The 14033-nt window shown below is 40.9% G+C and overlaps 1 protein-coding gene across 1 annotated transcript in view; it reads right to left on the bottom strand.

The window, feature by feature from the left end:
* Positions 1–4874: 4874 nt before the first annotated feature.
* Positions 4875–14033, bottom strand: part of LOC118772160 — a 45684-nt gene continuing 36525 nt past the window's right edge. Inside the window, exons 9-13 of the mRNA XM_036520453.1 lie at positions 12301–13008; positions 9713–10423; positions 7929–8636; positions 6069–6833; positions 4875–5110 (exon numbers count right to left, since the gene is read on the bottom strand). Of these exons, the coding sequence (XP_036376346.1) occupies positions 4875–5110; positions 6069–6833; positions 7929–8636; positions 9713–10423; positions 12301–13008 (3128 nt within the window). The remainder of the gene's footprint in view (positions 5111–6068; positions 6834–7928; positions 8637–9712; positions 10424–12300; positions 13009–14033) is intronic.

Genomic DNA, 14033 nt, shown 5'->3' with positions numbered 1-14033 from the left:
TCATTGTACTTTCAAGGGAAGTTCAATCACAAAAGCTAATGTTCTTATAAAGGAGTATATTTCTACCTCCTTCAACTCTTAAAGAACTGGAGACTTTCCTTCCTCAGGAATGGCTGTATACAGTTTAGAATATATTTATATATATAAGTGATGAGTGTCTGGTAAAAATGTAATCATATGATTAGATAAAATTGGAACAGCCTTGAATTAACAATTGATTTACAATACTGATTGCAAATACTAAAGCCCATATTCTCTATTGTCTCATACTGTCTCAAACTTACCAAGTTGCGTGATGAATCCCTGTGCTCACTTCTCTCTCTGTACAAAACACAACTTCAGTTTCACAATTTCCTTTCAAATCCACATCAATAGGAAAGTGATACACACATTTTTAGAGATTTGTATCTATAAACATAATACAACTTGATTTGTTACTGGATCCTTATTTTTAAAAACAACAAAACCATTGATAAAAACAGACAGTAGCATTGCTCAGTATTTGCCTGCCATGTTTTCCTGTGATCAGACTGGCACATGCACATGAGAACCCAAACTTCCTGCTGACATGAAACTGAGCTGCCAGCCCACAAACTGTTGAAAAAAACTGCAAAAACATTTTCTCACCAAAGTGCTGATGCTGTCACTACTTTACTAATGTGATTCCTAAACCTGTACATCCCCAACCCTCTAAACAATCCCTCTTCTCAAACGGGTGCAAAGACAACCCTCTTCTCAAACAGGTGCAAAGACATGCCTTTTCATAGATCATGTTTCAACTTATCCGAAGAGTAAATTACCAGTTTAGAACACAAATGAATTAAGTAGGAAAGTGCAAAACATGCAAACATTTTTGATCATTTGTAACAAAATGGACAAATAAGATACAACTGGATTTATTACTGGATCTTTATTTTTAAAATGACATAACCTCTCACAAAAAGATGCACTAGCACTGCTCAGTGTTTGCCCCACTGTTTTTCGTTATCTTTCTGTGGTCAGGCTGGCACATATAGATAAGAACTCAAACACAGGGGACTTCCTGCTTAAAACAAACTTATTTAGTGAACTGCCAGGCCACAAAGTTCTGCAACAAAACTGCAAAACATCTTCCCATCAAAGTGCTGATGCTGTCACTGCTTTGCTCAATCTGATTCCCAAACCTGTGCATCTCCACCCCCCTCACAACCCCTCTTCTCAATCAGGCGCAAAGACATACCTTTTCATAGATCATGTTTCTATATATCATAAGACTAAATTAGAGTGAATGAAAGTGTAAATAAGATTTAAATGGCTGACAGTAATATCACCACTGGCCTCTCTGTATCACCCTTATACCAGCTTAGAGCACTAATGAATTAAAGAGAGGGTTTTTTTTTGCTGTAGATGTAGTGTGGTCCCAGTGTGGAAAAGGAGATCTGAGGTTCTCCTGCTCACTCTATGAGCACATGAAATGCAATACATTTCTATTTTCATGAGTGTGTTCTGATGTATTTAAAGCAGTGAAAATTTTCACAGAGAAAATGGTGCTATCAAGCACAATGCTGTGCTCTGAATGTCTCCTTCCTGTGTTGGTTACCCACTCTGTGGTCAGGCAGACTCACAAGTGCATGCACACTTATCAACAGGGGTATGTGCAAACAAGTTTCACTCAGCCATCACATGACAAAGTCATGGGAGTTTCAGAACATATTCTGACCTAATGTGTTTTTAATGTATGAGTACAGAACATATCCTGGCCTAATGTGTATTTATTAACTGTATGATAACAGAAAGATATTCTGATATGATCTAATTACTAATGACTGTATTATTAATACTTATTTTCTTTTACCCCTGATACAGCCAACCTGTACAGTAGTGTATGTACAGTGGCTGTAGAAAGTATTAACTCCTCTTGGATTTCACCACATTTTGTTCTGTTACAGCCTGAAATCTTGATAGATTTACATTTTTGGTCCGATCTACACGTAATGGTGGAACGAACTCCCTGTCTCGCTACGGACAGCTTCTTCACCCCATTCCTTCAGACGGGGCCTGAAGACGCACCTCTTCAGACTCTACCTGCGCCGTTTGAAGTTGTTGAAATCCGCCGTTTGAAAGTGTATCGTATTACTTCCCCTATAGGCTGTAATTGTACAAATCTAATAGTACTGTGTCAGTATCTAAATTTGTGCTCTTATAACAGATGAAGGACGGATGCAATAAGGTCTAGTGCAGTAGACTTAACGTGCTATTCCATTCTTGTTGATTTTAACATATTCTTGTGCTCAGAAGTTATGAACAAAATGTAAAACTTATAACACATTGTAGTGTAAACAATGTAATTGTTACCTGAATTGTGGTGGATAAGCATATGGGAACTACATTTACATTTATTCATTTGGCAGATGCTTTTATCAGAAGCAGAGTGATGCAGAGTACAACATAAGCAAAAAGCCACACAAGGAGTCAACAATATCAGAAGCACTGCATGACCAGGTTTCAATAGTGGCCAGACAAGGTACAAGCTAGCTGGTAGAGGCATGAGTACATGAAACCTTTAGTTTTGAATTTTTTTTTAAAGGAAAACAATGTTTAGGACATAAGAAATTGCTTAGGTGGTAGTGTTCCAAGGGATCAGGTGAGCGCAAAAGAGATATGTCAGGTCAAGTACAAATACCATTTTTTTAGATGATGTGTTTTCTGAGAGTGAACCTAAAACATTTTATATGTGGGTTCCTGTACAATCAGTCATGTCAGGGGCCTCGGGGCTGAAACACACAAGTTTTGAAAGTGTGCAGTGGTGGTCTAATTCACCACCACAGGACTCTGCAAGAATGTCTGAGTCAACCAGTGCCACCTACTGGCCATTGTTGCTACTGTACAAGAATGATCAGCTTCCATATGAGACAGTGGCGTTTGCATAGTGGCACAGTATGGCATCCAGAAAGCACACTATTGTTGACATATATGCAAGAAAACAGAGGTGTGGTCTGTTTCCATCAGCAGCTAGAGGCAAGCAAAACTTGAAAAAAAAATGAAATGATTGCAGAATCCAAGTACAATAGCAACTTAGCTAAATCTTTCCCAAATAATGTCAGCCTATTTTTTCCCTTCATGGGAACTAATACACATTCTGAAATGACTGCAGGTACCTATTGACATACATGTTTGTGTCCACTGTTGCTCCACAGTCACATGATACAGCAGGGTTGTGCAAGTTCCAAATGAATCTGGAGGAGTCCAGTGCTGATTGACATAAATGTTAATTAACAGCTACACTAAGATTTTCATTTATTTTTACATAAGAGGCATTTTTTCTTACAATTGAAAGTATTTAAAACTTGTTAAATGTTGAGTGAACGTGAATGTATGATCAGTAGGTTAAACAAATCTGACCCAAAATACATGGTTTTTAACTCCTGTAGTTCTTGATTAGCACACGGCCTGCTAGTCTCTGATCTCAGATCAGTGGAAGGTGAGGTTATGTTCTTCCTGAGGAACAGTCATTAGGTGGCTGAAGGAAGTCAGGTGATACGTCTGTACAAAGGAACTCAGGAAAACTCAGTAAAAGAGGAGCGTTATGTAGCCAACCAATCACCGCTCAGAACTAAACCATGTGATCTATGTGGTAAAAAAAAAAATAATAATTTTCTACATTTTCCTGTTGATCATTGAAAATGAGGGTACAGCAACACAACTTACACACCCAATATTTCACTTAAAGTATTAAACACATTTTCTGTTTCATTTTTTTATCTATTTAAATATTATGTCATTTTATCATACCACTCTCTCTCTCTCAGCTGTTACTGACCCCAGTGACTGCAGCCTGGCTGATGTGAGTATGAATCTGGCTTGGAGGAGAATGAGAGCTCACTCTGCCTGCTGTTCCTTAGGGAAACACTGTTGCCATCTGAGCTCTTCTGTTGCTCAGTCTGGTGACTTTTCTGACAGTGAGCAGGCCCTTTTCTCAGGGCTGATGTTGAGCTACTTCATACTGATGACTACAGACTGGAATGGTGCTTAACGCTGGGAGCGCCTCATTTCCAAATCCACAAATGAGAGCTTGAGGCTCCTGGAGTAACTTCTCATGTTGGAAATATTAACTTGATGCAGCACTAAGCCCATGTTTAAGATGTCACCACAAATGCAGTAGGAAAATATTATTTATTTCTACATTTAGCATTGCAAGAACAGTATATATTTATTTGTCCTCTCTCAATAAATGTGTTTGAACTGAAGGGTAAAAATTATTATCAGTGACAGCAATGATCAGGAAATGAGTCATTCCTACGTATTCCCATCCTACAGTATACAGATAATCAAAGAAGGAGTGGTAAAGACAGCAGCAAAGCTTTGGAAAAAGCTATACGTATTTAAAAATATCAAAGAAGTTCTCTTTGGACTAAAGGAGAATAAATCATAATAAATATCTGGCTACGGCTTGTCATTTGAAATGGTGAAGATAGGCAAAACAGTTTGAACCTTGTTGGTGTTAATACAGGCTTTTTAATCTTCATGCCTCGAAAAGTTGTGCTGGCATTCCCTTTGTCCTGTTGTCAGTATGTGAAATTACAAGCCACAGCCAAATATTTATTAGAATACAGATTAAGCTTCACAGACACTGACAATATTGCTGCATTTTGGATTAGCATGAAAATGTTTAAAAATTATTTATAAATTGTCATTTTAACACTTCATTATGACAATCCATACACACAATAAAAACAACTAGTAAAACAATGTATTCAAGCAGTCTGTCATTCTACATTCAAGGTAAAGTGGGATGGGTAGGTGTTGTAGGTAGTGTTGTATTTAATTTTTTTGTATTCTACAGTTTATGTATTAGTTATAAAATCTACCACATGGGGGGCATTGTAGAGCTGTGTTTAGTCTATGTCACCCTCCAGAGTGTCAGCATCACTGTTCTCTTCCGGTCTCATCTGGTCAGACGTCTCTGTCTCACTCAGTACAGAGCTCCCTGTTCCATATCCAGATGATACTGAGCTCTCTGGCTGATTCTTTCTCAGCCACCATGACACCTTCCCTCTGACCCGTTCATGAGCCAATTCTTCATCCCACACAGAGCTGCCTGCTTCAGAGGGGGCTGGAGTCCCTCCACTCACTGTAACACAACAACAGCAAACCGGTTACAGTGTTTTAAATATTTGCTCCAGACAGACTCCCTGTCCCCAGCTGTTACATTACATTTGATGTGCTTGAGCCTATTTTCAGCACAGTTCAGTATTTGTGGATGTCTCCTTTGTTTGGGATCTCAAGAACTTACCCTCACAAATACTGAGGGTCTCTTGTACTGATTAATTAATACATTTTGCACACACAGTATCCTGACATGATTAAGCCATCTTCATCGCAGAAAACTGTATATTGATGAAATGTGTTTCCCCATGAAGTATTTAGATATATCGTTTGTCTGTGGAGAAGCATGCCCAGAAATGGGAGGTAGAGGTGTGTGATATACCGATAAGCATCAACGTCTGTGTCACATCTTAGAAATATATGCATTAATCACAATGACACATTAGCTAGTCTGTTATGACCCTAAAAGGGGAAAACATGGCGGATGAGATAAGTAATGGAACTGAGCATGGATGCTCAGAGAGTCGTTTGAGGAATGAGTGTTTAAGTAGGGTAGTGAGGGCGAGAGTGCAGATCTGGGCATTTGACTTCTGCCAATAATAATACCTGAAGATGATAAGCAGCAAGCAAGAGAGGACGGCGGTGAGCAGAAAAAAAAACAAAATACACTTAAAAATGGATAAAAGCATATAAAGAGTACAAATAAACTGAATATTGTTTTGCTGCTTTGTGAATGCAATGAAAGGGAATCATGTTGCTGATGTAAAAAAGGGATTGTAACTGTAAATGTACAGTGGGAAGGTATTGAACCAAACTCACTGGAGGGTTGAGGTAAATCTACAACATTTAGGAAACAGAGACAGGAGTGAAAGTGAAAGTGTTAATAAATTGTTTTGCTGTTCATTCATTGCAAAGTGAGACTGTCAAAGTCCAGCTAAACTGTAAATGCTGTGAAAAGTGGGAAGGTAATGAACCAAACTCACAAGAAGGGGGATTATACTCCATGCTGTTCCTCCTCTTCCTGACTGGCAGAGTGGATCCCTCTGTCTCTGAGTCGACCACAAACTTTGACATCCTCTCTATCAGCTCCTCCTCTCTTCTGCTCCATTCCTCCTCAATGCTCTTTTCATTCTTTTTCTTAAACCACTGTGTCAAACTGAACCCTCTCTCCTGTATAGTGAAGTGTCCACCTCTGTTTCTGGTCACCATCTCCTCTATCTTCTCCAGCAGCTCTCTGACCTGAGTGCCATCAGCCCTCTTCTCAGTGTTGAGAACATGATACCTGTTCCCACATTTCTCTACAAGCCACTGAAGGGCCTTCCCTTCAGCCTCAATGTGCTGCTCAATGCTTGTGTCTCCCAGCCAGTCTCCCCTGGTGAACAGCACTATAGTGTGTCTCCACACTCTCTCACTGAGAAGCTCCAGGTGTTCCTCCACTGATCTCCTGGTTGTGTCTGTGAATGATTTGCTCACATTAATGACCACGAGGAGAGAATGGGGTCCTGGGGGACACAGAGACACACTGCGCACAATCTCCTGTTTATTTAGCTCTGAAGAGTTCTTCACTGAAGAATTCCTCCACCAGCCTGGTGTGTCGATCACAGTGAGCTGCCTCCCAGCTACTTCACCCTGTCTCTTCACACACTGTGCGGTTCTTATTCCAGACTCAAACTCCTCTCTGCCCAGGATGGTGTTTCCCGCTGAACTCTTCCCAGCATATCTCCCCCCGAGCAGCACAATCATCAGCTCTGAGAGACGGTGTTCCTCTCCTATCAGAGATAAAGAACATAATATATTCCTCATCAAAAGTCTTAACACACATTCAGGTCTGAGATGAGCTGCTCCCTGTAAGAGTGGAGCAGTGTGGTACAGTAGTGAATTCATGATTAACACTGTGGACTTCAGCCAGGAGGGCTGTGCATTTATGTCTGCAAGAAAAATGAACATTACTATAACAGGGGGCTGATTTTTCCATTGAGATTTATAAATTCTAAATGACCCCCCTAAGGAGTGATTCTGTAATCGTACTGTTGCTGTGTGTGCGTGACTCTGTTTGTATGTGTGTGTCTCCAGTAAAATCTGCTGTCCTATTACATGGGGGGGGGGGGGTTACAATTACAATTGGAAACATTCCTCATCTACCCTGGTGACATCATCACAATCCTAGGCAGAGTTCTCAACAAAAGCATGATCACAAAAAAAAAAAAAAAAAATCAACTTTGTCTCCTTAAACAACTCCATGACTAAACAGCTCATGGGCTGGCAAACACTTCATTAACTGTCATAACTGTCAGCTCAAATACATCCAGACATTATGGATTACCATATTTACACAGCACCTGCTCTAAAATGATAAATACTTTAAACAAACATGATTCATGAAACTAAGAGGCTACTCACAGGTGTGAAGGAAAAGGTTCTGAAAGTAAGTAAATGTACTCATCTTGCATACTCTTCTGTATAAGAGCATCTACTGCTACATGCAAATGTCTTGTTTATTTTACTCATCTCTTATATTAGCAGAATGCTCTGTCAGCTTGTTTGTTTAATTTCACTGTTTTCTCTGTTTTAGTGTATGTTGCATGTCTGTGTCACAGTCTAAACATCCAGGTATGTCATCAAGGTGAGGGGAAGCAAATTGAAATGCTTCTTCTCTCTAGATTTAACAGAGTCATAAAAATAGAGAAAAAAAAAAATCACAAAATGGAATCTTAGGGAGGTATTTGCACCTCCATACAGAAAGCAATAAAATTGAGGACAAAATAAGGACAGGAATATCTTTTTATAAACTTACATTTCACTGCAAATCATTCAAATTTAGTTTAAACAGGAAAGGAACTCACCTTTAAAAAGTGATCTGAGAGTCTTCCTCTGTTTCTGCACCTTCATCAGCCTCTGTTTCGCTCTTTCTTCCACTGCCCTCCTCTTCTCTTCCACCTCCTGTAAGAGCATTCTGTCCATTTCATAGTGACAGCCACCATGTCCTGCCACCATCTCCTCTATCTTCTCCAGCAGCTCTGTGACCTGAGTGCCATCAGCCCTGTTCTCAGTGTTGAGAACATGATACCTGTTCCCACATTTCTCTACAAGCCACTGGAGGGCCTTCCCTTCAGCCTCAATGTGCTGCTCAATGCTTGTGTCTCCCAGCCAGTCTCCCCAGGTGAACAGCACTATAGTGTGTCTCCAGACACTCTCACTGAGAAGCTCCAGGTGTTCCTCCACTGCTCTCCTGGCTGCGTCTGTGAATGATTTGCTCACATTAATGACCAGGAGGAGAGAATGGGGTCCTGGGGGACACAGAGACACACTGCGCACAATCTCCTGTTTATTTAGCTCTGAAGAGTTCTTCACTGAAGAATTCCTCCACCAGCCTGGTGTGTCGATTACAGTGAGCTGCCTCCCAGCTACTTCACCCTGTCTCTTCACACACTGTGCAGTTCTTATTCCAGACTGAAACTCCTCTCTGCCCAGGATGGTGTTTCCTGCTGAACTCTTCCCATCACATCTCCCCCCGAGCAGCACAATCATCAGCTCTGAGAGACGGTGTTCCTCTCCTATCAGAGATAAAGAACATAATATATTCCTCATCAGGAGTGTTAACACACATTCAGGTCTGAGATGAGCTGCTCCCTGTAAGAGTGGAGCAGTGTGATACAGTAGTGAATTCATGATTAACACTGTGGACTTCAGCCAGGAGGGCTGTGCATTTATGTCTGCAAGAAAAATGAACATTACTATAACAAGGGGCTGATTTTTCCATTGAGATTTATAAATTCTACATGACCCCCCTAAGGAGTGATTCTGTAATCGTACTGTTGATGTGTGTGCGTGACTCTGTTTGTATGTGTGTATCTCTAGTAAAATCTGCTGTCCTATTACACGCTGGGGGGGGGTTACAATTGGAAACATTCCTCATCTACCCTGGTGACATCATCACAATCCTAGGCAGAGTTCTCAACAAAAGCATGATCACAAAAAAAAAAAAAAAATCAACTTTGTCTCCTTAAACAACTCCATGACTAAACAGCTCACAGGCTGGCAAACACTTCATTAACTGTCATAACTGTCAGCTCAAATACATCCAGACATTATGGATTACCATATTTACACAGCACCTGCTCTAAAATGATAAATACTTTAAACAAACATGATTCATGAAACTCAGAGGCTACTCACAGGTGTGAAGGAAAAGGTTCTGAAAGTACATAAATGTACTCATCTTGCATACTCTTCTGTATAAGAGCATCGACTGCTACATGCAAATGTCTTGTTTAATGTCTGGTTTATTTTACTCATCTCTTATATTAGCAGAGTGCTCCGTCAGCTTGTTTGTTTAATTTCACTGTTTTCTCTGTTTTAGTGTGTGTTGCATGTCTGTGTCACAGTCTAAACATCCATGTATGTCAAGGTGAGGGGAACCAAATTGAAATGCTTCTTCTCTTTAGATTTAACAGAGTCACAAAAATAGAGAAAAAAAAAATCACAAAATGGAATCTTAGGGAGTTATTTGCACCTCCATATAGAAAGCAACAAAACTGAGGACAAAATAAGGACAGGAATATCTTTTTATAAACTTACATTTCACTGCAAATCATTCAAATTTAGTTTAAACAGGAAAGGAACCCACCTTTAAAAAGTGATCTGATAGTCTTCCTCCGTTCCTGCACCTTCATCAGCCTCTGTTTCGCTCTTTCTTCCACTGCCCTCCTCTTCTCTTCCACCTCCTGTAAGAGCATTCTGTCCATTTCATAGTGACAGCCACCATGTCCTGCCACCATCTCCTCTATCTTCTCCAGCAGCTCTGTGACCTGAGTACCATCAGCCCTGTTCTCATTGTTGAGAACATGATACCTGTTCCCACATTTCTCTACAAGCCACTGGAGGGCCTTCCCTTCAGCCTCAATGCGCTGCTCAATGCTTGTGTCTCCCAGCCAGTCTCCCCTGGTGAACAGCACTATAGTGTGACTCCACACTCTCTTACTGAGAAGCTCCAGGTGTTCCTCCACTGATATCCTGTGTGTCTCTGTGAATGATGAACTCACATCTATGACCACGAAGAGAGTGTAGGGTCCTGGGGGACACAGAGACACACTGTGCACAATCTCCTGTTTATCCAGCTGTTCAATGTCCAGTATAGAATTATTCCTCCACCAGCCTGGTGTGTCGATCACAGTGAGCTGCCTCCCAGCTACTTCACCCTGTCTCTTCACACACAGTTCAGTTCTTATTCCAGACTCAAACTCCTCTCTGCCCAGGATGGTGTTTCCTGCTGAACTCTTCCCAGCATATCTCCCCCCCAGCAGCACAATCGTCATCTCTGAGAGATGGTGTTCCTCTCCTTTCAGAGAAAAAAAAAATCACAATTTATTGTTCATTGGGAATGTTCATCTCTGAGGGGAGCTGCTCTCTATAAGTGTGGAGTGGTTTTCAATAGCAATGAAGTTGTCAGGGAATGATGATCTTCACAATTAGCAGTGCAAATGTGCTTGCTTTGCACTAATTATGATTGCACTTTCTTAGGTCTATCTACATATGTTTGACATTTAACATTTTCCTGGTAACAACTGAAAAAATACCCCCATAATTTAATTTGTCAGGTTTAATTTTTGGAATATAAATGCTAAAGCAAGGAAACATGTGGTACAGCATTTCAAACAAGCATTATGAATTTCATTATAAAATGCATATTGCTTTACCCTGTGCTGAAGGGTGATAGTTAGTGGTCAACCATTGTTGCAGTGGGTTTTAGGGGTGCAATAGTAGCATTTGGCACAGTACATGTGACAGTTTTGCATTTGCGTTTATGCTCCTTGTGTCCTAGCAGAAATCGTGCAGTAGCTTTTGCCCTAACAATATAAGAAAATAACAAAAATTTAAGAAAAAAATGGTAAATAATCAAAGTCGCCCGAATAGACACCAAAATTTAATTCACACTGTGTAAGGAATATTGGCCACGTGATTTTCTCAGTGTCCCTATATGTTATTGTAATTCAAACCAGTTTACAGACGATGGAAACTGCAGGAATTTCTTTCTACAGGAAACCATATGGTCCATACATTAACATAACAGTGACACACTCAAGTCATATGAGAGTGAGTCAAATTATCAGCCTTTTTGTTCCTGAACTGTGGGTGGGCTATCATGGTGGGCGATCCTGTGAGGTATAAACACACTCAGTCTGTTACATTTCTGGCCTTGCAGTGCTAGGTGTGCCTGTACATCAAGATCATCATTTATTCTCTTCAATAAACCACAGCTGGCTGGGATCTGTCTGAGCTCAGAGATATTACACAAGTGGTGATTCTTACAATTCTTAATCATTTCAACTACCCCATTACTTGCCTTTGAACTGGTGTTTGAAAATCTAAACTAAATGTAATCAGCCCCCAACCAGGCAGAATGAATAAAACAATGTTACAAACCATTGATGAGAGCAGTTTTCTCTACAGAAGAATTATGGATAACTGCTCTCATCAATGGTTTGAAGCATTGTTTTATTCATTCTGCCTCCTGTATGAACAGTGATAATAAATCCAAAAAAACACTCAAATACTAAAGCACGGAAAACCAAGAGCAGTATAAACAAGGTTCAGGTAAACAGGCCTCCCAACCACACTGAGAAAGAGAAAACCACCAATGCAATGGATGGAACAGACAATCAAATAAGAATCAACTGTGACTTAAACATGGCTAAAGACATCTCAGTTTCTCAGGGGATTTCAGCTGTATCCTTAATATTTAACCCATACCCATTTTGACCACTTGTTTCTGTAAAGGTGACAGACATCTTGTCATTACATAGCACTTGGTAATTCCAGCACATCGTGGGTTAGGCCTGCTTCCCAGTCAGCTGTCAGTTCTGCTCTCTGTGAGTTCACAATAACGTCACCCACAGCACCATGTAGGCAACACTGTCAATCACTGTCGATCAATGCACAGGGACTCTACCACAGGAACAACATACATGTTCTAATGATGGGAATAGTATGTAACAGATTCCTTCCATTTAAGCTGACAAACAGTAGAAGTTCTGAGTAGAAACCCCAACAGCACCAGGATGAAGCTAAAAAAGCAGAGAACTGTGTGATACTTCCATTCCCAGTACTAATCAAGCCCAACTTAAAATAGTCTAAATTGCCCTTATAACAGTAGCTGGATGTAGTAAATATATTTGATGGTAAATCATTGAAATTCAATGTTAAAAATGAACCCACCTTTGTAAAGTGCTCTGAGAACATTCCTCCGTTCCTGCACCTTCATCAGCCTCTGTTTCGCTCTTTCTTCCACTGCCCTCCTCTTCTCTTCCACCTCCTGTAAGAGCATTCTGTCCATTTCATAGTGACAGCCACCATGTCCTGCCACCATCTCCTCTATCTTCTCCAGCAGCTCTGTGACCTGAGTGCCATCAGCCCTGTTCTCAGTGTTGAGAACATGATACCTGTTCCCACATTTCTCTACAAGCCACTGGAGGGCCTTCCCTTCAGCCTCAATGCGCTGCTCAATGCTTGTGTCTCCCAGCCAGTCTCCCTTGGTGAAGAGCACTATAGTGTGTCTCCAGACTCTCTTACTGAGAAGCTCCAGGTGTTCCTGCGCTGATCTCCTGTGTGTCTCTGTGAATGATGAGTTCACATTAATCACCAGGAAGAGAGCGTAGGGTTCTGGGGGACAGAGAGACACACTGCGCACAATCTCCTGTTTATCCAGCTCTGGAGTGTCCTTTGCAGAATAATTCCTCCACCAGCCTGGTGTGTCGATCACAGTGAGCTGCCTCCCAGCTACTTCACCCTGTCTCTTCACACACTGTGCAGTTCGTATTCCAGGCTCAAACTCCTCTCTGCCCAGGATGGTGTTTCCTGCTGAACTCTTCCCAGCACATCTCCCCCCCAGCAGCACAATCCTCAGCTCTGAGAGACGGTGTTCCTCTCCTGTCAGTGAGAAAGAACATAAATCAGGAGTGGTAATATATATTCACCTCTGAGATGAGTCTGTAAGTATGGAGTGGTGTGGAGTAGTAGTGAAGTCGTGGGGGGGTAATCATGACCTTTACTTTGAGCAGTGCAGATCTTGGCTTTCCAAATGCTGGTGCTTGGTCCTAATTATGAGAGCAGTTTGTGTGGTCTATGATTAGGGCTTACCTGTGGTTTACTGAAAAATGCCAGCTTAATTTAATCCATCAATTTTTCATTTTTTTATAATAATAAATTCTAAAGTAGAGCAATACATGGTGCAGCATTTCAAAAATGGATTACAAATTCAGTTCCAAAAGGCACTTTGCCCTGCATGGAAAAGTATTGGGTAGTGAACTGATTTTGCTGGTGGTTGTGAATATTTGGGGCACAGTGGCACCTCACATAAAATATGGAAGTAGAAAAAAAAAAAAGTTACTTTTTAGTTACTTTACAGCTCAAGCCAAGAGCCGGTACTTGGTCAGTGCCACAGACAAAATTGAATGCTCCCCAGACCCCCACAGCAGCATTCTGCTACACACACAACCCAAACCTACTGCAACAGGTAAGGCTGTTACCCAGTCATGGTATTGTACATTACATTACATTATTGGCATTTAGCAGACGCTGTTATCCAGAGTGACTTACATAGCTTACTGTACAATGTTATCCATTTATACAGCTGGATATTTACTGAGGCAATTGTGGGGTAAGTACCTTGCCCAAGGGTACTACAGCAGTGCCCCAGCAGGGAATCGAACTGGCAACCTTTCAGTCACGAGTCCTGCTCCTTAACCACTATGCTACACTGCCGCACACAAAGATTTTCTCACAAAGACAATTACACTGAGAATAACCATTAAGCTTGCTGTAGGACTACACATGGAATCTTCACTGCTACATTTAAACATGTTTAAAGTCAGTACAGTGTTTGTGGGGGTAGGGGAAGGTTAATACTGCACATCCCCCTCCTCTTCTTGAAATTTGTAGCTTTTGACAGC

Source organism: Megalops cyprinoides, chromosome 2, assembly GCF_013368585.1.
Source record: "Megalops cyprinoides isolate fMegCyp1 chromosome 2, fMegCyp1.pri, whole genome shotgun sequence".
NCBI lineage: Eukaryota > Metazoa > Chordata > Actinopteri > Elopiformes > Megalopidae > Megalops > Megalops cyprinoides.
Note: the sequence above shows the minus strand (reverse complement) of the source record. Positions and strands in the feature narration are given on the sequence as shown.